Here is a 21,420-nt window from a genome sequence, read left to right on the forward strand (position 1 = left end):
CAACACGACCAGAGATGCTGATGATTACATTTATTGCTACAGATGCATTTTGCACGTTGAATCTGTCCATGACAAATGTTGCCCTGACCGACCAGTCAGAGGACACACAAGCGCTGACGTCATCCAGGGTCGGCGCACCGGCGGATGAATTTGAAATTCAAATGTGGTTGGTTGAAGCGGGATGGGCAACTGGCGGCCTGCCTGCCCGCGACTGCATCCTGTGAGCGGCCCATTTATTCATTTTCTAAGAAGTATACATATGCATCTTTCTTCTTCTCTTTTTTTTGCAATCCCAAATCCAGGAAATGGGTGAAAAAAAGGCAGCCGTGGGGGGAGGGGGTGTTGTTTTTTTAAATCAGCAAATATGCAAATGAGTGGCTGTCAAACTGAATGTGCATTGATGGTAGCTTTAAGTTGTAATATCATCATTCACCACTAGATGGCATACACGACTTGGTTGCTGGGCATTCATCGTCACCTCGGCAAATGCTCCAAGGCCAACACTCCTGATTCTGAAGGCTGTGGACAGATGAGATTAGCAGTGACGGAAAAGCTCCAACCTGGAAGTCATACGTGCGCAATGAGGACATTTGATTCGGCCAGCTGGCAAAAGTCAAACAAACTGTTATACGAAGCCCAAAAACATCTCAGAATTAAATGGCAAGTCTCTTAAAAGTCAAGAATGAGGCCTCATAAAGTCAACAATAGAATACAGCAAAATAAAACACTCTTTTATACACGCGCGCACAAAAAGTGGCACAATACGGAAGCAGCTGCAAAAAACAGACAAACATAAAAATAGCCTCGTGGTTGTTCCATTTGAAATGCGGCCTGCAGGACACGACTTGTCTGGGACGTCTTAAAAAGTCTGCAGACAAATACATCGAAAAAGAAATGGCTTTGGTTTGCTTGCATGTTGGGAGGCCAAGCGGGGCAAATCCACTTTCGCCACGAAACGTTCGTCAACAACAATTGTGGCTCCGAGACAGCAACGTGAAAGCGTACTTTGAAACGCAAGCGACCAAATGCTGCACTTTTTTGTTTGTTTTCTTTTTTCTTCCAACGGTCGCTCGTCACTGCACTCTCGTCATATTGACTTTTTGCACTCTTTTCTTCTCATCTGCATTCTCGACACAAACATTTAAACAACATATTAAAGTAAAGTATGACTTCGAAGTGTTTGTTTTATCTTATATATTTGTATATTTTACTTGATCGTTGATATTATGTCATTTAAATGCTAGCCGTTTAAGTCTTATGTCTGCACAGACAAATTCCTACTCATGTGAAATGGATTCACTTACATGGCAATAAAATGGATTCCGACTCTCCGCTCATGGAGCCGAGATCCTATTTTGTCTGGAACGATTGTGATATGAAAACCTCTAAGAACTAATTGTGCTGCCGACTGAAGATGACATCGCCGGCGCTGAGGAAGTCGGCGACAACCCATCACGGCGATCGCTCGTTGGCTATTTCGTCAGCGCGGGTGATGTCATCTTCAGTCGACAGCAAGTGGGAGAAATATTTTTTAAAGGTATTCATTGGACATGAAAATCATGAAAGTATCAAATGAATTTGGGACCAAATATGAACTTTTTAATGCTGCAAACGGCTCAATGGGTCGAGGGTCCCTTGAAGCGGGACGGCGGACAGAAATTGCTAGCTAGCTTGTTAGTGTGCGCCCGTTACGTTAGCATGTGAGGCCGCTTACGACGAGAGCAAAAATGAACGAGAAAGAGAGTCAGTGAGCTCATGGCGAGTTTGAGTTCAGGTGTTGCTTCGGAACCCGTTGCAATTCCAGATTCTGGTTCAGAGGACAAAACGTGCACAAACGTCCAACCACCGTCAGGAGTGCCGAGACGAACGACAGCGCGATGGCAAATCCTGGTCAAACTTTGATGCCTTGCTCCGCCTGCAGCGGATGGTGCAAGCCCCCCCCCCCCAAAAAAAAACTTTTCAAACTTGCTGTTGGCTGATGAAAATGGCGTCATGGCAGGGCTGTTTTTTGCTTTGTTTCTTCTCTTCCAGGTGGCCCGATTGGACGAGTGTTGCACGAGAGCCCCAAAACTGTATTTTGTCCAGGATCCCAAAATGGGAGGCGGCCTTTGGTTTGCGCGAGGAGTGCCGATGTTCCCATTTGTCAAGCAACTTCCTGTTTGACGGAGGCCAACGCCAGACAACAGCACAAATTGAAGCAGCATTTGCGATTTGAAACCAACAAAAACTTTCCATCAAGAAAAACGTGTCAAATTTGCAGCATTTCTCTCACCTGTGGCTTTCCTGACTCGGCAATAAAAGAAAAACAATTGCATCTGTGGTCACAGTAGGCGACCAGTCGTGGGCGTAAGGCGCCTTTCCTCCAAAGTCGTCTGTGACAATTGCAGCTGAGGAGGATCCGAACGGATTTCAGTCCAGGTCTCTCAAGGTCTTGCCGCTCTCCTTGGCGTTCTTGCAGCTGTACAGCCATTTGATGATCCTGGCATTGCGCTCGATGACGGACGTTCCCTGGCGGATCTTCTGGCGCAGGACGTCCTCCTGCAGCCCGTCGTCGCTGTGGTCGCCGCTGTGGTCGTCGCTGTGGTCGTCGTGTTCGCCGTGGTCCGAGAAGCCGGCGTCCGACGTGGGCGCGCTCAGCTTGACGGCCGTCTCGTCCGAGCGCGCCGAGAAGTTCTCCTTGCCCAGAGACTGGATGACCTCCCCGTCCAGGCCGCAGTACTTGAAGAAGGCGTCAAAGTCGGCAAAGTTCTTGGAATAGCGGGAAGTGATGTCCGAGCGGGATCGAGCCACCGCTCTGCCCCTCCTGACGGGAACGTCGAGGAGATGAGCCGCGGCCTCTTTTGGAGCACAATTCAGGTTTGCCGTCCGCACCCTCTCCGGCGCTGTTGTCCTTAATGCGCCGGAGCGCTTCTCCCTTGCGGATTTCTCAGGCGCGCCCGGTCGGCCGTCGGGGTCGTCGGGGCCGTCGGGCTGACATTCCTTCTCTTTGGCCTCAGGTAAGGCGGCGGCTTTGTGGGCAGAGCTTCGAAGCAGTTTTCGCGTGATGTGATGTTTGCGATCCCGCCCGGGCGCTTGCAGCAGTTGGCATTTCTGCCTGTAAAGCAGGATGGAGTCGGGTCTCTTTTTGGAGCTGGAGCGCCGGACCTGCACGGGCGAGCCGCCGGGCGGCGTCGAGCTGCGGTTGGAGGACGCCGAGCTGGAGGCGGACGGCGGCTCCCGAGCGGACTCGACCCGCTGCGGGCCCATCACGTACTTGGGCTTGCTGGCGGCCAATCGCTCCACCGCGCTCATCGGTCCCTTCACCTCGCTCTCCAGTTCCATTTGCTTGCGAAGGTAGTCCGGGCCCTTCTCCAGAATTTTGGACGTATCGCTGGGGCTCTCCATAGCGTGTCCGCGCAGCTGCGAGCGAGCCAAGTGTGAGCTTTTCTCAGGATTCCATTCGATCCCGTCCTTTGCCTGAGCATGTTTCCTCGCTCCTCTTGCGACACATGCCTCGCCTTGCCCCGCGCCTCGCGCCTCGCCCATCCTGTTGCTTCCAGTCAAACGCGGGCCTGTTCAAAGTACACCTGAAGAGTGAAAGGCGACACGTTCCCTCCCATTTAGGGCGGGGTTTCGTCCACAAGCACATTTTGCGACTTTCCCTTCCTTCATCTCGCAGCACGCGACTCGGGGACATTCACGCTGCCGAGATGTCGCGGCAGAGAAAGTCCACTTGAAACAGCTCCGGTGCCGAACGACCGACAGATTGACTGGATCGCTCAATTTGCCAAACTATTTGTGATCCAATGTCACCTTCAAGACACAAAGAGCAAGATTGCGTGCATTGCTGTTGCTTACCACGTGTGCTCACGCTTGTGCAGCGCACACACTCTGTTTTGGTTAGCAACAGCGTTGAAATGGGCTCGACGAGTTAATGAACGACTTCGGCCGGCTTCCAAGCCGCTGAGCTGAAGCCTTCATGACAGTTAGGACGGGTTTTCATGTTGAGGTGAGCAGCGAAAAGAGTTCAGGTGTGAACGCAAGCCTTATTTGGCTTTTTGTTTTTTTGCCTTTCTAAAACACGAGCATGTGGATCGACTTCAATTCTCTCCAAATTTGCTCCAACATCCACGGCAATTTCCGTCAGCCCGTCGAGGGTTCCACTTTGTTTATATGTTAGCATTAAGCGGCCGGTTTTGGGTTGACAAAACTCCTTGAACAATTTGCTGTTGACGAGCGTCAGTTTGACAGCAAACTTCACAGCAACTGTGCAAGTCGCTCTTCTTTTCCTTTCTACGTTTGTTGTTTGTAAGAATGTGGGAGGGGTCAAGTTGTGAACAAAAGCAACATGGCCTGCACGGCGAGATTGCGGATTTGGACTTGTTGTGGGTGGGAGGGGCCGAAACCAATTGCATGCAAAATTGCTAATTGTTCATTCCTCCACTCCCAAATTAGCTGCTTTTTAGCACCAGCGATAAAAAATGTGTTGCTAAATTGTCAAACCCAATGGCAACGGTGGAACCAATTTCGAACGTGCTCCTCGGGCCACAGCAAATAAAAAAGAAAAAAAAGAATTGGGAGGGAAAAGAAGGCTTTGCTGTCCAAATGGAAGCATGTGCTTGTAAATGATGAGCCTGCGCTCGGAGGTCCAGTCAGGCTCAAGCGGGCCGCGCCGCCGGCCACAATCGGACGCCATCCATTTTGGACACTTGCTTTGCTGTCCCACCACAAATTCATTCACACTTTGATTGTTTTTGGCTTCGCTCATCATTCCACATCTGTTTTCCTACAAAATTGTTGGGTTTTTTTTGGGGGGGGGGGGTGCTCTCATTTGGCCGCTGGGGGGGATTCATGCCCCCCTTACACACATTCAGGAGGGAAAAAAACTTCTACAATTACTATCATCATAAAATAACACAAAATATAACATAATACTAATGAACATTGTTTATTTTGTTAGTATGTTTCCAGTTCACGTACAATAAATGAAGCACATTTTTTATTTTTTTTAAATCCATGTGCAACATTTGCTTTTATCGATTTTATTTGGGTGAAAATATGAAAGCAACAAATATGGCAAGACTACGTTTGATGGGCTGGAATAGACCCTACAGACAGAAAGGGGCTGTACGGGTTCTGTGGGTTACAGTTGGGCAGGGCAGGGCAGTAACCCCCCCCCCCATTTAGTCAAGGCCTCCTTACACTCGTGTGTGTTCAAAGATGTGAAAATGTTGCAAAAGCTTTTCCAGTTTGTATGATGTTGAGAGTGGAACGAATCGCTCCAGTCTGAGCGGCCATCGCTGAAGTTGAATAAAAATAAATGTCTTCCTGTGAGAAGTTCCCTCATTATTATTGTTATTTGTTATGATTCCTCTCCCAGGGGCTGACAAGTGATGATTTTCTATTATTGCTGTCTGGGCGGCTGCATTTTTGGACAGGAAAGTGCGCTGACCTTCGTGTTGACACACGTTGAAATATGACAAGGCCAACTTGGATTTATTTGTCCGCTTGTGCGAGCACAAAGATGACATTGAAAGCACGTCTGGACTCGCGTCGTTTCGGGGCAAAAGTGGGCGGATGACATCACGCACAGGAAAGGACGACCTTCGCTCTCATTTGCCGTCACGCGTGTACGAAACATGACACGTTTTGTAGCCTACGTTCTGTTGGTATTGAGGGACGGCTCAACCCGAGTCATTTCATAAAAATCATCCTGGAAAGGCAACGTAACGCTTTCCGTTTGAGATCAACGCAAGTGCTCGTATCTGTAAAATGTCCGCGTGGGGGGTATTGAACCCGATCATCAGGAATAGCGAGCCCTTTCAAAGGGCCACATCGCCAAGGCAGGGAAAAGAAAAAGCTTTTTTCCTAAGACAAACGACTCCGACGGCTTAAAGTTCAGAGACGACTTCCTGAAGAAGGAAAAAAAAGTGAAGTGAAATAAATGTTGAAAGGATGTTTGTGGGAAGGATTTTGGAATATGCAAGAAACAAATCCCTGAAATAAATCCTGAAAAGCTTATCGCCTCTTTTTTCAAATGGAATGTATTGCAAAAAAGTGATTCGAGCTTGTTTACAGCGCTAATGCTAGCTTAGCTTAGCGTCGCTTGCTTGATATCTTGCTCGCCAATTTCAAAGTGCAAACTCCTCCTGAAATTCCGTCAACGAGCCCCAAATGTCTTCCCTCCAAAGAAAGCTGTGACGGCGTGTGAGGATGTTTGGAGCGACACAATTTGCTGAGCGTCGGCCCGCCACGAAAGCTTCGCGCTTGACAACGGCGAGTCTTTGCGGGAGGTAAGCAACGCTAACCTTTGACCTGGCGTATGCATCATTTGTGTTGTTTTTGTTGAATGTGCGCGTATTTGTCAGCGGGCCGGAGCCAGCGCGGCTCTGGCTTGTCCGCAATCCGTCACAGGCACGCCGGCGCGCGCGTCTGGCTAACGTCAGGCCGCCGGCGGGGAGGCGGCCATTACCTGCCACCGACCGCTTGTTGATGGCTTTTTGCCGCGCATGCAAAATCCTGATGGCGTGGCAGAGGCCCACCCGAACCCACCGCACGGGATATCCTGGCCTTCCCTTCGCCTCAGGTGGCGTCCACCAAATCCCGGGATCACGATTGAGCACTTTCCTCCCGTGATGCGTTCCAGGATGCTCCAGGTGAGAAGGCACATCTTTAAGTGATCCTTTCCTGTCCAAATTTAGCGTTGCGCTCCTTGATGGATGTGGACGGGCCTTTCTCGTTGTTTTTTGAAGTGCCATCCAGACGCTCTCCTCTCACCGCGTACATCTCAACCGTCATCTCGCTTCCTTTTTTGGGTTACAGCTGCTGCCGACGAGCCTCCATTTGGCCAGAAGACAAAAGGCCGGCAAATCGCGGGTCCGCGAATCGGGACGAAGGCAGGAAGCGTCACCAAAAGGAAGGAGACGGTCACCTTTAACAAGCTCGGAAGGAAGGCGTACTTACATCAGATGCTAACCGCTAACAAATTGCGTTCAGGCCCTAATAATGTTGATTAGTCACACGGGCCGGCGGATGTGTCTGCTACGGTACGAAAAGCAAAACAAAGACAACATTTTGCACGCTGCGTCTCCAACAACAAGGCACGGACCTTCCTGACATTTGTGCAGCTATTTCATGGCGTCGTCGAGCCGTCACGCTTATTAGCCCGGCCGTGACGCCGGATCAAAGATTTTAGACGCCCGCCGCCAGACACATTTGCCGTCTTTGTCACGTGCACACCTTCCTTCTAAAAAGTGGGAGGGATTAATCAAACGTACATCCGTGGCTTTCATCTCCAGCGAGGAAGGAAGGCGAAGGAAGGCGAAGGAAGGCGAAGGAAGGCGAAGGAAGGCGAAGGAGGCGAGGGAGGCAGCCATCCCCAAAGCAGACACGCTCAAGCCGTTTGTCAAAGTCCCGCCCGCCAGCTCGTCCCCTCGCTCATTCCTTTCTTGTTTTGCTTGCCAATTCTTCACTTCAGCCACATTTTTCTCGTTACCCCTTTGTTGTCTTATGCCTATTTTGAATGCTTTATTGCTTTCCTCCACGACAAAGTGACGTGGTCAAGAGAAAGTTCACGGGATGATTTTTCTCCCCCCCAAAGCACAAGTCACTTGAACAAGAAATGCAAACGTCATCGGGGCAAAAATGAAAATGGTGACAAACCGACAAACATGCAGACTCTCTTTAAGGGCTGCATTCACAAAAATGTTTGTGAATGCAAGCAGAAAATTCACATTGAGTCTAAATATAGAGACGAAAATGCTTGGCTCAGCACCAAAACACTTGAAAGAAAGAAATAGCAGACGTCAGAGTGGATCAAAACGGAGAAAATCGTGAGTAAATGCAGACGGCGTTGCGGCTAAAAACTCAATTCAGAACCAAAAAAATGAAGAACATCTCAAGACAAATCAGAATGGAAACTGCACAGATGTGGCACAACTGGCTTGCTGGTGTCACGACAAAAAACAAGAACAAGAACAAGAACATGTGCACGTCATCACGACTAAAATGGAAAAAGCAGAACATTTCCATGCCATGATAGCAAAAATAAAGAAATAAGTGACCAAGAAGTGGGACCAAAGTCTACAAGCGGAGAAAAGTTGGCTCTTCCTGGAATCGATTTCGCTTCAATGTGTCGCCTCAGGTTAGCCGCATGGCGGGAAATACGACCCCCCAACACACACACACGAGCCGGGCCGGGTCGGGCCGGGCCGGGATGAGCTAGCGCTTTTGTCCGGAATGACAATTCCGCTTCCGAGTCAGCGCTACAAAAAGTCTCATTTGCTTGTTTGTGTCATCGTCATGAGCCGAGCGGCTTCTCGAACGTTACTCGATCCGCTGACGCGCTGCGGGGACGACCAAGCCCAACGTCAGACCGGACGTCAACATTCCGTCATCAAGAAACGTTTTGTTGCTTTCGGGAACATTAAAGGAGAATTTCTTGCCACGGCAACATTTTTCTTACACATTGCCGTCAAGATGGACTCGGGTTTGTTTTCTTGTCTTTTCTTTCTGATGGGAACGCATGCGTTGCCACATGCAAGATGGCAGCCCAGATCGCTGGATTAGCAAGCCTCAACTTTGCTCTTTTGTCGTCTTGCCAAACTGCATCCAAAAGCTTCTCCTGACAATTGGATTTGAAAACCAAAACCAAAACGTCTCGCATGACATTTCTTGAGCTCAAATGGGACATTTTGAAGAAGAGCGCACAAGTGACAGAACACGACAGATGCCAAATGTGACCGCTCATAACGTATGACACCGTGCGAGGTGCCAGGTCTCGCCCTCACAAGCCACAAACATTCAAGGTCATAGACACGAGATGCCGAAGGTGAGGATGGCCATCGCCAGCCGAGCAGCAAAACAATTCACGCGCTCACTTGGTGTCCATCGTGCAGGACGCTTTGACGTTTTGCAATCAGTAGAAAATGATGACATCATGCGTCATGTTCTGCTGAACATCGCCTGCCAGAAGCAAGCAGGCCATTTTTCCTGAATGCACACAGGCCAGTAGCAAGAAAAGTGTTTTTTGGAATTTGGTTTGCGGCTGCTGGAAAGATGGAGTGAGAAGAAGCACACAGCGGAGAGCAACGCGAGGCTACGCTAGCTGGCTGATGTCATGCATAATGGCCGAAGCGTTGCGGTGCTTCCAGAGAGCTCAGCTGATGTAACCCGAGCCAGCCAGCGAGCCGGCCGGCCGGCGGCGTTTCGGGGCGGCGCTTCGCGGCGGCGCTTCGCGGCAGCGCTCGGCTTTTCCTCGGGAACGTCAATTCCCAGACCAGCTTTTCCTCAGAATGAGTGACCTCAAACGTCTCGTTAGCCTCGTCGGCTAATCTCGCTAGTGCAATCAGGAAGATTACGCAGGAAAAGATGAGGAACCGATCCAACATTGACACATTTCAAAAGACATCATGAAGGCATCACACCCCTGAGAACGGATTGATACAAGAATATTGCAAAGCAATACTAAGAGGGGCACGCAAAAAACTACGGAGTTGAAATGAGAAGTTACACGCTACAATCTGCTCCTCACAAACTCTGACTCCATTAAAATAAGGAAGAAAAAAATCATCGTGTTCCGCGCATCCCTTTTCTGTTTGCTTGTTATTCCTCACAAGGGTCGCAGGGGTGCTGGAGCCTATCCCAGCTGGCTTCGGACAGCAGGCGGGGTAACGCCCTCAACCGCTTGCCAACCAATCCGGGGCTTCGTTTGCGACAATCACGTGGTGATCATCGCCACGTCATGAAATGAGCAAATTCCCGCCCGCCCGCCTCGCTCCTCCGACGTCCATATGAGACGAGAAAAACGACGGCTTCTTCTTTTTGGGGGCGTGTCACTACACCTGGCGCGGATGCGTGTCACGTCACGGATGCCTTGCCTTCACATTACAAGTCACGTTTGCTTTTGGAACGATACGATGGTGACGACAACAACAAACAATGTGAATTGGCCTTCAAGCCTGCAGCGCCAACGGTTACGCAACATCACTTGCAACCTCGCCATGGATCCGCCCCCTCAAAACAGACAACAACAAAAAGAAGATGTTCACAACTCAAAATCCAAGCTAACGTGCTAGCTAGCGACAAGACTTTTGAGCCTTCTTTCTTAAGAAGAAGAAAAAAAGGAGAAGAAGAAGAAAAAGAAGAAGAGCTGCCGTGGATTATCAGGTCAAAATTGGGGGAAATCATAGAAATCGTCGTATGACGAGAATGCGGAAATATCAGCCACGGGACATTTTTTGCGAGGGACGCGCCCCTCCCTGGCGGATGGCGAGTCATGGCTTTTGCACGCGCGTGGATTGTAGTGCGGATGTGCGTGCGTGTTGAGGAGCTGCGAGAATTAACCAAAAGGAATCGCGTCCCTCAAACAATTGACGATTTGGCTCTTCAAGCGAAAGCAGCGCCGCCGGCGTCCCGCTTTCACCAGCGGACGCCAAACACATTCTTTCAACAAGTCCACACAACGGATGTGGACGCCACGACTTGAAAGACGTCCACCGTGTCACAACGACAGAGAAGGTGAATGGCAAAAACCCAAAACAAATCAGCGCTCATTTTTCAGTTTTGAGCCCAACCACTTTCTGGAAAAAGTCCAACAACAGAAAACTCCTCAACTGTCGGACATTCGTGCGCACACTCGGGGCTGACGACGAAGGACTCCAAAGATCGTTCAGGTCTCGTCATCTGGATGCAAAAACAAACAAACGACAACATACGTCCATGCTGAAGCCGGCCGCAACACATTGTGGCACATGTGCGGCGTTGAAAATCCAATGTTTGTGTCCGCATTACACGGAGGTCGGAGGGGCCCCATGACCGGCTTTGTCGTGGGCCCCAAAGGCCCCTGGCGAGCGCAGCCGTGTTTTTCCAAGAGCGCGCTTTCGGCGACATTCCATTTTCTCCCTTTCCGACACGACGACGCTGAAATGGAGCCATTCGTGGTCATTGGCGTCATCCATTGGACGCGCCTGGAATCTCCGGCTCCGATGAGAAGGAGGCTTCGAGATGTTCATTTTTTTACGATCATTTTAATTCGATTTGATACTTTTCTAAATATAAATACATCCCAAGGCAAAGTGTTACATATCACAAATCTTTAAAAAAAAACACACACCAACTAAATAAGACTTGGGGGAGGGGGGGGGGGGGCAGTGTCCTTGAATAACTTGAGGAAGTCAAGTATTCCCTTATTTGGGCACCAGAACGCCAAAAAGAAAAAAAAGCCCCATCCTGCTCAGCCGATGAATCGATTAGGAAGCAAAACAAGCGTTGGATGAAAAAAGCCGTTTGTGACGTGCGGCGGCTCAAGTGAGCTCGGCGCTCAACACGCGTGAGACGCTCGGCGCTCAACACGCGTGAGACGCTCGGCGCTCAACACGCGTGAGACGCTCGGCGCGATCAAAAAATGGACGTCAAGCCTCCTCACGCTTGTTTCAAGGCAACAATTACTCGCACTCATCTGATCTGATCTGACCGGCTTGACCCGAGCATGTCGTTGCACATGATCGCCCGCCATCTTGCATCGGCATGTAAAACAAAGCATCATGAGTCGCTACTCGAACAATGGGGAAAGAAAGTGCGCCTCCAAATCTGCACGTTCGCGCCTTCCGATGATCTGCACACATTTGATTTGATTGTGACAAACGTTTTGTTTTTAGCAGTAATGTTAGTCAATCTATGCAGCGGATAAAAACACGATGAGTATTTCTTCTTCATCGACATGTGTTGCTGCATCATTTGTGTTCAATTCATGGCTTAAAGGTGCACACGTATTCACACGTGCACGGCCCAGAGGCTGCAGTTACACTTTAGGCCAGAGGTGGCAGTCACCAGTCAAAATAAGTGACAAACTCCACCCAGCACCTTGAAAGATGCTAACTAGCATTAGCATGAAGCTAGTGGACGTGTAGGTGAACCCGTGTTATGAGTTTGGCAGTAAACATCAAGTGGCAACTTTTTATTTCCCCAGTGGAATTTAAAAAATAGACACTAAAATCATTAAAAAACAACCAACAAAACCGGACAATAAAAAATGGATGTGCCTTTGTGTGATGTGATTGTGATGAATTTGGGTCGTCTTGCCTGACTGGAGTCTGAAAAACGCCAGCAGAATCTCCTTCAACTCGTGACCTTGACCTGGCAGGCCCCCCATGCAACCCCCCCCAGGCCGGACTGGACATGCAGCGAGTGACGACGACGTCCAATTAAGCAAATTAAGCAAAGCAACACACTTGTTGAGTCCAAGCTGAAAATGTTTCCGAGCCTTGAGGCAATGATTGGCTGGATTAAAAGGAGGAGGGGCCTTCCAATCCATCACCATTTGTGACGGCAAAAGTTTTGCGAGTGAACGAGCCGCACATTGACGCGCACGTTCGCGTTCGCTCGAGTTCGGAGAAGCTTGACAGGCGCGCAATTGGATCCCAAGCAGGCTGATTGAGAATTTCCCTGGAAGTATTGAGCAGAAGGTTCGGAGCTAATAAAGGCGAGGAAGGATGTTCGCCATCATCATCATCCTCCTCCTCCTCCGAAGCGCTAGCATCGCGGAGTGATTCACGCACGCACGCACGCACGCACGCAGGCAGGAGTCGTTCTCTCATCTTCGAGCGGCCGCTTGCTTGCTTACTGGCATCGGAAGCCCCCTGCCCACCCTCGCCCACCTCCTAGGCCGCCGCGGGACTTGCACCGCCAACCCGGGTCCACAAATGACAAGCGGGCAACTTGACTGACTTTCATTAGCGGACTCTCAACGGGATTAAAAAGAAACTTCAGGTACGTCTTAATGTACTTGTAATCATTTCAATTGCTGATTTCTTTAGATTTGAATCAAAGAGACTTTTTGGGGCTTCTTTGCATGAACGTGAAGAACAGTCAGCAAGAATGATTAAAAAGCACCATTTCTTTTCTTTTAGTGCGTGTTTGGAATGTAACACATTTTAAATCATTTGAATTGGCTCCACCTCAGAAAGAAAAAAAAGACTGTAGGCTTTGCTATGTGCCGAAATTGCTTCATTCGTCATGAATCTGATCAGGTAGGATTTGTTTGTTTTTTAAAGCACCCTAAAGTGTTTTCTTTTTCATTGTAAAAACATTTATTTGCACTTTAAATACGTATTCTACACAAGAAGCCAATTCTTGTTCTTTGGATTTTTAGTACCCCAAAGTTTTAATGAGTACTTTTCTTCCTATTTCGCAGCCATTGTTTATCTCTCAATTGTACCCAAAAGCGTTTTCCTTTGGCATACGAGGCAAACAACCATTTGGTTATTGTACCTCGAATCTTTTGAATCATTTATTTACCTATTTTTACAGCCAGATCTTTTTAAGTGTAAATGTTTGTGTTAACTTTCACCAAATGGTTCTGTCTGTGGGAGGGCTTGGGGGCATCTGATGTACTTTTTTTCCCTCTTTTTTATTATCACATGCCTTCATCAGGCTCAGAAAGTGTTGCCAGAGTTTGTCACGGCAAATTAAACTACTTTCATCCTCTCTTGTCTTGCAGCTATCAAGAGAATTAAGGGCAACGCGTTTTGTTTTTCCCCGTCGCGGGTCCGCGTGAGCTATGAGGGCGATGCGCGCGCACGTCACCGTGGGACTGCTGCTGCTTCTCGCGTGCACGGTGCTCGGCGCGCCACCGACGCCGAGAACGAGCGCGAGGCGCGCCTCCGAGCTGCTGTGGCGCGTGGAGGAGCTGAGCCGCGGCGCCCGGACCACCGCGAGGACGTCGAGGACCACCGAAGCCCCCTGGAGCCGCCGCCGGGGAAGCGCCGTGACCGCCACCGCCACCGTCAGCGCGACCCCGCACGGCCAACTGAGAGATTCACGGAGATTGAAAACGGAGCGAAGGGATCGGCCACTCGGTGAGTGAGCTGCGAAGTCCACGGTCGCATTTGGATTGGGGGGGGGGGGGGCTTAATTAAATAAATGTCTCCATCAAATACAAAAGGCAAATTCATGATCTATTTTCAGCAAAATAAGCGCGCAGCTGCTAAAAGGTGTTTCAACCTACTCAACGGTTGAAGTCTCTCAAGTGAAAATTGTTTTGGAACAACTTGACTGAAAAAAAAAAAGTGGTTTAAAAATTGCAAAATTCAAGTCCTTGTCTTCTGGCTCTCAAAACGCCAGACTCAACTGTCTCTTACAGCAACACCACTTGCTTCTCAATTGCTTTTTGTTAGCAGGAAGAAAAATTGTTCCCGCCCGACGTTACATACCATCACTTGTCTATAAAATTGTTGTAAGTACACTTGTACAGAGGAACTAATATTCCTTGAGCACTCTGAGAATGAGAGCACCACTGCCACCTACTGCAGTAGGAGTAAAGCAAATTAAAAACAACAACAACAACAAACAAACAAACAAACATGTTCCCTTGTGGGATTACAAGTGGCTGGAAAAGGCTCCGTTCATGACTGCAGTCGGTTTGACCCGAGGATATGCGACGCTAACATCTGGCCCGTTGTTCAAAAAGTTGATCTGACATCATTTGGACGTAAAGAAAATTCGTTTTGGTGGCATTTCCGGTCCAGAAGATGAAGTTCATCCCCCAAAAAAGAAAAGCTGAACAAGACTCCGCGTGACAAAAGCTGCCTCAGAGCCCATCTGGTGCTTCGTTGGCATTTGATGGTAATGCTTGCGACAATCAAGTGGCCAAAGCGCTCGTTCCGTTGTCAGGGATGCGCATCGGACAGTCCAACCCGCAAAGCGTGACCGATGTCGTCGTCGTCCGCCAATTTTGAAAAATTGTCTGTCTTGTCTTCCTTCTTTAACAGCCGGGTCGGCGCGAGATCACAGAAGGAAGGACAAATACCTGAAACACATCACGGGTGAGACTTTCCTTTTGAATTTGGCAAATTTGCACTTCAAAGCGTTAAACGGAAAGACAACATTCACATTTGCGTTGCAAAATGCGACATTTGGAAATGAAGATCCCAAACGGACGTTGGCCTTTTTTGACTCTTTGATTGTGTTGCCTGCACAGGTCCGCTCTACTTCAGTCCCAAGTGCAGAAAGCACGTGTACCACGTTTACCACCAGACCAGGGACTGCACGATACCCGCATGTAAGCCAGACGAAGAGCGCCCCGTTGACTGCTTGCCTCACTGATCACCCGCGCACGCACGCGAACCCTCAAACAAGCAGCAAACACTTTTTCTCCCTTTTGGCAGATTTCAAAAGATGCGCGCGGCTTCTCACGCGTCTCGCCGGCAGTCCCATGTGCACGGGCAGCTAACACCGGCAAGGTAAGAAGACCGAATAAATGCCGGAAAGACACGCCCCGTCGTCGCCAGCATTTGCACAAAACAAAGTTGAGTGCACGCGCTCGGCGATGGTGACGATACCACAGCATTGAGCAAAAACCTTGCGCTGCCTTTCACCGTCGCAGGCAATTGCAATTTCGCACTCAAGAAGCACAAGCTACTTCTCTCGTGCAAGTCCCGCTAGCCATATTTGGGTCACCGATTGTCGAAATGCTAACTCTGGCAGCTGGTTGCAAACACTTGCATTCCTTTCACGACAGAGTTCTAGAAATATACGAACGTTACACCTTGAATTTCCATTTTGAAAGCGTGCTACACCTCCACGAGGCTAACCCTAACGGCTCCGTTGCTAGCACGTCAGCAACCGACTCCAACCAGTTTGACCAGTCGCGGGGGCAGCAGTTTTAGCAGGGAAGAGCCCAGACTACCCTCTCCCCAGCCACTTCAACCAGGTCCTCCGGCGGGATCCCAAGGTCTCTCCGGCGTATGTCCTGGGTCGTCCCCGGGGCCTCGCTTCTCCAGGGAGGCGTCCAGGGGGCATCCCAACCGGACGCCCGAGCCACCTCAGCCGACTCCTCTCAATGCGGAGGAGTAGCGGCTCGGCACGGAGTCAACTCCCTGATGGCCGAGCTTCTCACCCTATCTCGAGGGGAGAGCCCGGACTCCGTGCGGAGGAAACTCATTTCGGTCGCTTGTATTACTCCAAATATCCGTTAAAAAAAAACACAACGGAATCATAAATATTTTCATTTTGGGAGCTGCTATCGAGTCGACAAACGCTACTTTGGAGACTTGACGCTGAAGTCACGCTACTTTGTTAGCGGCGCAGCGTGCCGTTTTAATACGAGCGCAATCACATGATCACAATTAGCCAAACCGTCAATCATGAACAATCACACCAAACACGCAAACACATTTTCTGGAGACGTTCGCAGGCGATATCTATGGAATAAAATATATCAAATAAAAAAACAAGTGACCCGAGATGCGGATTGTTTTTGATCTGCCCAAATGTGCAGTCCGAAGAAAGACGGACGGTATTTGCACACACCTGCAACCTGATTGGCGATAGCAAAGGCATTTCAATCTGCAACATGGAAAGCTTTTCCTTCTTGATTAGAGCATTTTGGAAGCCCCGAGCACCAATCGTGTCGGTATGAGAGCACTTTGCACCGGAAAGTTGCATAAACAGCGCACATTAAGAGGAGCCCGTCGGGGGAATTCTGGCAATTGTGCCAAAAACGTCCAAGAAGAAAGCAGTGAATTTGTCTTGTTTTCTCTTTTCAAGGTCCAAGCGAAACACCTGCTAGCCACAATTCCAATGCTCTCGATTGGGAAAAGTGCCTTGGACATTGGGAGAGCCGTCTGGAAAACACAACTCAGGCATAGCAAGTGTCCTTCTACTCAAGTCTCCTGACAAAGTGGACGTTGCTGAGAGAAAAACAAACTAAACCCCAACGAGGAGGGACGAGGACAAAAGAAGCCAACGTTGACGCGGAGTCCTTTCAAATGTGTTGGAAAAGACGCGAAGAAAGACGACAAGAAGATGTTGCGCTCGCTGGTGTGAAGGACTTAAGGACACGCACGCACGCGCGCACGCACGCGCGCGGTGGGCCCGAGCGCCAACGCCACCCGATGTCGCCGAGACGACATCGGCCACGGTGGCCAGTCACACATTTTCGTGTCTCCATTTCTAGATTTGAAAAGACTGGACAGGAAGCTGCTAGCACGCATTTCAACGTTGACGCCATACAAGCGTATATAACTCTATGATATAACCCAAAACAAGATACATTTAAATAAATTATATCATTGCTACAAAAGTCCTTGTGATGCTTTTCATGTTTGTTTTTTTCTCCCCCGCCGACAACGCGTGGAATGTTGATGAACACATGACTGCTGAGCCAATCACGGTGGCGAACGTACAGCCCGATGTCACGCCCGCTTCCTGAAGTTTGGACGGGTGGGGGTGGGGGGGGCATCCTTCCAATCCTCCAAAAAGCCAGCAGCATTTATCAAGCGTTTTGTTACGGACGGCGTTTTGACAAGACCGGAGAGGGAATACACGCCCACTTTTGTTGTCGTTTTCCTCAGAAAATCGGACATTCGGGAAGGCCGTGTGTTAGCGGGCAATAAATAATCATGTCTGACTTCTACTATCAGATTGTCAATGGTGCGAACCGCCACCAGGAAGTACACGTTGTTGTGTTTGTTGGCAGATCCGGAGCCATGCAGCTGCACTTGTGAATAACAAGCACAAAATGGGAATTGTTGCTTTGGTTTTTTGGGCTGCTTGAAAACATCAACAGATCAAATGAGTTTTGGATGTTAGGACCTTAAAATGGAACGCAGCAATCTGACGTTCGCCATTATTCATTCAAAGCGCAACTTCCCAAATCAATCACAATCAGTTCCAGGATATGGGTCAACCGACCCACAAATGATTTATTTATTTATTTTTTTTACCATGCAAAATCTAAGAATTGTATTTTAGGCGCCTTGGCTGTCACTCAAGGTCATCTAACGGGTCGGTAATCAGACAAGCTCGGGCCGACGAGGAAGACCCGAGAGGACGGACAATGAAGGAGGCCGCTGACGTTCTCAGGCTTAAGCTAAGATTGATTGATGAGGGCCAGGATTTCAACACCATACGCACAAATAAGTTGATGATTCCAAAAGTTAACCCAAATAGAAAGGTGCAGATTATTATTATTATTTTTTTTTACAACGGAGGGTCCATTTGGGTGCCAGCGAGGAGAAGTTGTGTTTTTTCAACCGCTAAAGTTTGAGAAAGTTGACAGAACGCCAAGATGGGCAAAAGTTCATGCAATGGACGCGTTTTCCGACGAGTTGTCGCACCAACAGAAAAGGTTTCCATTTTCAGAGGACCCGCCTGGTGCCAAATGTTGACTTATTTTTCCATCGATAAGCTTGGAAAAGTGAGAGGTCATCAGGTGTGATTGTGTCCAAAAGTGAGATGGAGATGAGGAGGAGTGCGGAATCAGCGGCCGTCAGCAGGTCAATGCTTATTTTGGAAAGCACAGCTCAAATGATTCCATTGCACAACTGGAAGCAAATGCAAGCAAGGACAAGGAGTTTCCCAGCATTTGCCAAATCAAAACTGGAGCCAGGTCATAGAGGTCGAAGTTGGTTCTTGAGTCCAAAAGAAAGTACAGCAGGTTCAAGAGACCAAACGGGGACAAAGGCATCATTGAACAGGGGGTCCGAGAGCAAACGCGGGCTTGTCGTTAGAGGGTCAAGCTGGAAAGTCTGGATTAGCAGAAGGAAGTTTGCTTGTAATGCTTTGCTAGCTACGCAGAAAGAAGAGCAGCGGAGTTGACCTCATCCGTGGATTGGGCAGTCGGCGGCCACCATGTCCGCGCAGCACACAATATTGACGGCCTTTCGTGTACAAAGTTAATGCTAGCCTAGCCTAGCCTAGCCTAGCCTAGCCGAGCAGCAGAGTGAACGAAAGAAGCTGTCGTCCATGACCAGAGCGCTTCCTGCGTAGGAGACGAGTGGCGGCCAGCAGTTTGATTCATGTCCTTAATAATACAGACGCAAATTCCACAACAAGGTCCGGGGAAGATGGATTCTCTTACACGTTATGCTCTCATTAAATTATTATTGGTGCAAGATTAGGACTAACAATAACTGTCATCTTTTAATGGGGAGGGGGGGGGGCTTCTGTCGAGTTTCTATCTTATTGAATCTGTGTTGAAAAGAGTATTCAAAACGCTCCCAATCCCAAGTCAGACATGAAGACGTTTTCTCAAGAAAGCACGTCCTGCCGTATTTGACAGTTCTTTGAAAAATGAATGAAATTAATCTTCGCTATCGCAGATGCTAACGACACACATGGACGCCGCCCTGATATGAAACAATTGGCAAGAGTCTAGTGAGCAGTTGCTTCATCTCAACTTTGGCTCCACCCTCGTTAATCATTCGCAGGCCCTTCCAGCATCATTTAGTCGTTATAACGATGCTGGATTGACACAACACGCATCGACATTAAATGCCACAATCGCGTTCAATGAAAGAGAAACCGTTTGAAAGAAATAAGCTCGAGCTAACATAGACCAAAAAAACTCAACGAAACCGTTTGGATGCAACAGTGCCAATCCAAACTTTGCAGACTGTTAACAGGAAGCCTCGCGTTAACAAGTGGCAAGACGTCATCAGGCGCAAATCATCAGAAGAGTGTGAAAACAAATGGAGATTTGAACTGTCCCCAAGAGAGACAGCATGTGCTGCAGTCAGACCACACACACACACACACACACACACACACACACACACACACACACACACACACACACACACACACACACACACACACACACACACACACACACACACACACACACACACACACACACACACACACACACACAAAGCGCAAAAGCGCAAAAGCTTGCCAGTTGCCAGCACGGCATCCTGGATGCTCACCATTATTATAAAGATACGGCGGGAACCTTTGAAACGAGACTCGTAGCGGTCTTTTCACAAATGGAGAACGTGAATGCCAAATAAGGACAGCAGAGGACTTTCTTGAGTCACCTTGGCTTCCTGTCATGCAACGTGCAAACGTTACATTTCCTTTTTTATCATACTTGGGATTCGCAAGTGACTGGCCCCTCACTGACGTGACGGATACGCTTCCGATACCAGTTGTCAAAGACAAATGGCAAAAAGAAATAAAATGTTTAAAAGAAAGCCGGGACCATCACACCCATTTTGATTGAGTCCACCAAAAGATTCTTGGCAAAATGTTCAGTCCAGGTCCACGTCTGGATGCCAGGGACCCGGAATTCGCCCAAAATGGCAGATTCAAACCAAAATGGCTGACTTCCTGTTCAGTATCAGGCAAAGGTTGTTGAGACTTTTTTTATGCATCCTCTTGTACTGTGTTGTGTTGATCGAGACAACTTTTGTGTTTTTTCTCAAACTTCCTCAATGGTATGTTTGCGGGCCACAAAAAACAAAATAATAACAATAATGAGTCATTTAACCATAAAATAATCATTTACAGGGATTACCAAAGTCTTTGGACTAGTAAAAAAAAAACATTGCCTTAAGTCTGTTCAAACGAGCGGCATTAAGTGTAATTACACGAGTTTATGAAGGAAGACACATGGTGGTTAAAAACGCAACCGCTGAGCAAGTCTCAACTGTGTTGTTCGGCAAAACCGGGTCCGAGAAATCAAAGAGCGGCGACTCGCTGCATGTTGCGAGCAGGTTGCTTATTAAAAGCCAAAAGTCGCATTCCATATGCTCTCAGGAAGCCATTACGCAACTTCCTCACTCACCCCTTTCTTGTTTCATTCATCAAATAAAGCACTTTTTGCATTAATGAGTCATTGCGTTGGCAATTGTTGGATTTTGCGCACGACTCGCAAAGACATCCAGAAGATGCGAGTGAGTTGTATGCTTTTATTTCAACAGTCATCCTTCTTCAAGCGCAAGAGCCACAGCCACCACGTGCTCGTCCAACGTGGAGCCCCCCCCCCCCACCCCAAAAAAACACCTTACCCGTGGCCGACTGGCAAGTGACAGACTACGAGTTGGACTCAAGGAAGGCCTTGCAGCAGCGTTGACATTGCTCGTACACCTTTTCGAAATCTTCGTCGCTGCCCTGCACAAAAAAAGAGAAAAGAAACAAATGAGGAAGGTCAGACGACACAAAAGGGACAAATATCGCTTTCATTTCTAAAGGGACAAATATCCATCGGCTTCATTTCTTCTCGCTCGGGAAGTTCAATCTCAAATAAGACTTTTACGATGTCCCAATCCACTCGAACGGCTGTCGAGATGCCGGCCTTTGGGAAAGCAAGCCCGATGCCAACTTTGGCGCCGGCATTTGCGTCTCCATCTTTGTCTTCACCATCCAATGTTCCTTTTGGCCTTTTCAGTTGTTGACGAGAGATCTCAATCAGCTGGAGATTCGTGCCTCGCACTCAAAGCCAAATTACAAAAATACAGCAAAACACAACCGTTTCTTTCCGTGATAAATGAATATGCTTATGTGCAAATAATAGATTTGTTATTGCCAAGAGTGGACAAAAAACTAAACAAAAAGCCTTTTGACTGATTACGAGACATAAACTTGGAAAACGCGAGTCATTCGGCAAATGGATTGGACGGGAACCTTCCGGCCAATTGGACTTTCTTCTCCGGGTCCTTT

The 21,420-nt window shown here is 48.6% G+C and overlaps 3 protein-coding genes across 6 annotated transcripts in view; 1 reads left to right on the forward strand and 2 right to left on the reverse strand.

Moving 5' to 3' along the window:
* Positions 1–15: 15 nt before the first annotated feature.
* Positions 16–8,803, reverse strand: fam110c (family with sequence similarity 110 member C). The gene has a single exon (XM_086060474.1). It carries the CDS (start codon positions 3,523–3,525, stop codon positions 2,410–2,412), a length of 1,116 nt encoding a protein of 371 aa, XP_085916600.1. The 5' UTR covers positions 3,526–8,803; the 3' UTR covers positions 16–2,409.
* The window catches only part of acp1 (acid phosphatase 1), a 28,798-nt gene continuing 7,393 nt past the window's right edge, over positions 16–21,420 (reverse strand). For 2 of the 3 annotated variants that reach the window (XM_086060480.1, XM_086060478.1), the window contains exons 6-7: positions 20,769–20,871; positions 16–560 (exon numbers count right to left, since the gene is read on the reverse strand). In XM_086060480.1, the coding sequence (XP_085916606.1) occupies positions 20,794–20,871 (78 nt within the window). In that variant the 3' untranslated portion in view covers positions 16–560; positions 20,769–20,793. The remainder of the gene's footprint in view (positions 561–20,768; positions 20,872–21,420) is intronic. The other variant, XM_086060479.1, reaches the window with a different exon arrangement.
* Positions 12,326–17,049, forward strand: alkal2a (ALK and LTK ligand 2a). 2 transcript variants are annotated; one of them, XM_086060476.1, is made up of 6 exons: positions 12,326–12,747; positions 13,478–13,835; positions 14,748–14,801; positions 14,957–15,037; positions 15,144–15,218; positions 16,525–17,049. In XM_086060476.1, the coding sequence occupies exons 2-5, from the start codon at positions 13,538–13,540 to the stop codon at positions 15,206–15,208; spliced, it is 498 nt and encodes a 165-aa protein (XP_085916602.1). In that variant the 5' UTR covers positions 12,326–12,747; positions 13,478–13,537; the 3' UTR covers positions 15,209–15,218; positions 16,525–17,049. The 2 variants fall into 2 exon arrangements, with proteins under 2 accessions (XP_085916602.1, XP_085916603.1); XM_086060477.1 differs by lacking the exon at positions 12,326–12,747 and having other exon boundaries at positions 13,459–13,835.

The sequence above is a fragment of the Leptonotus elevatus genome, chromosome 18, assembly GCF_054856555.1.
Source record: "Leptonotus elevatus isolate MCC_2025b chromosome 18, RoL_Lele_1.0, whole genome shotgun sequence".
NCBI lineage: Eukaryota > Metazoa > Chordata > Actinopteri > Syngnathiformes > Syngnathidae > Leptonotus > Leptonotus elevatus.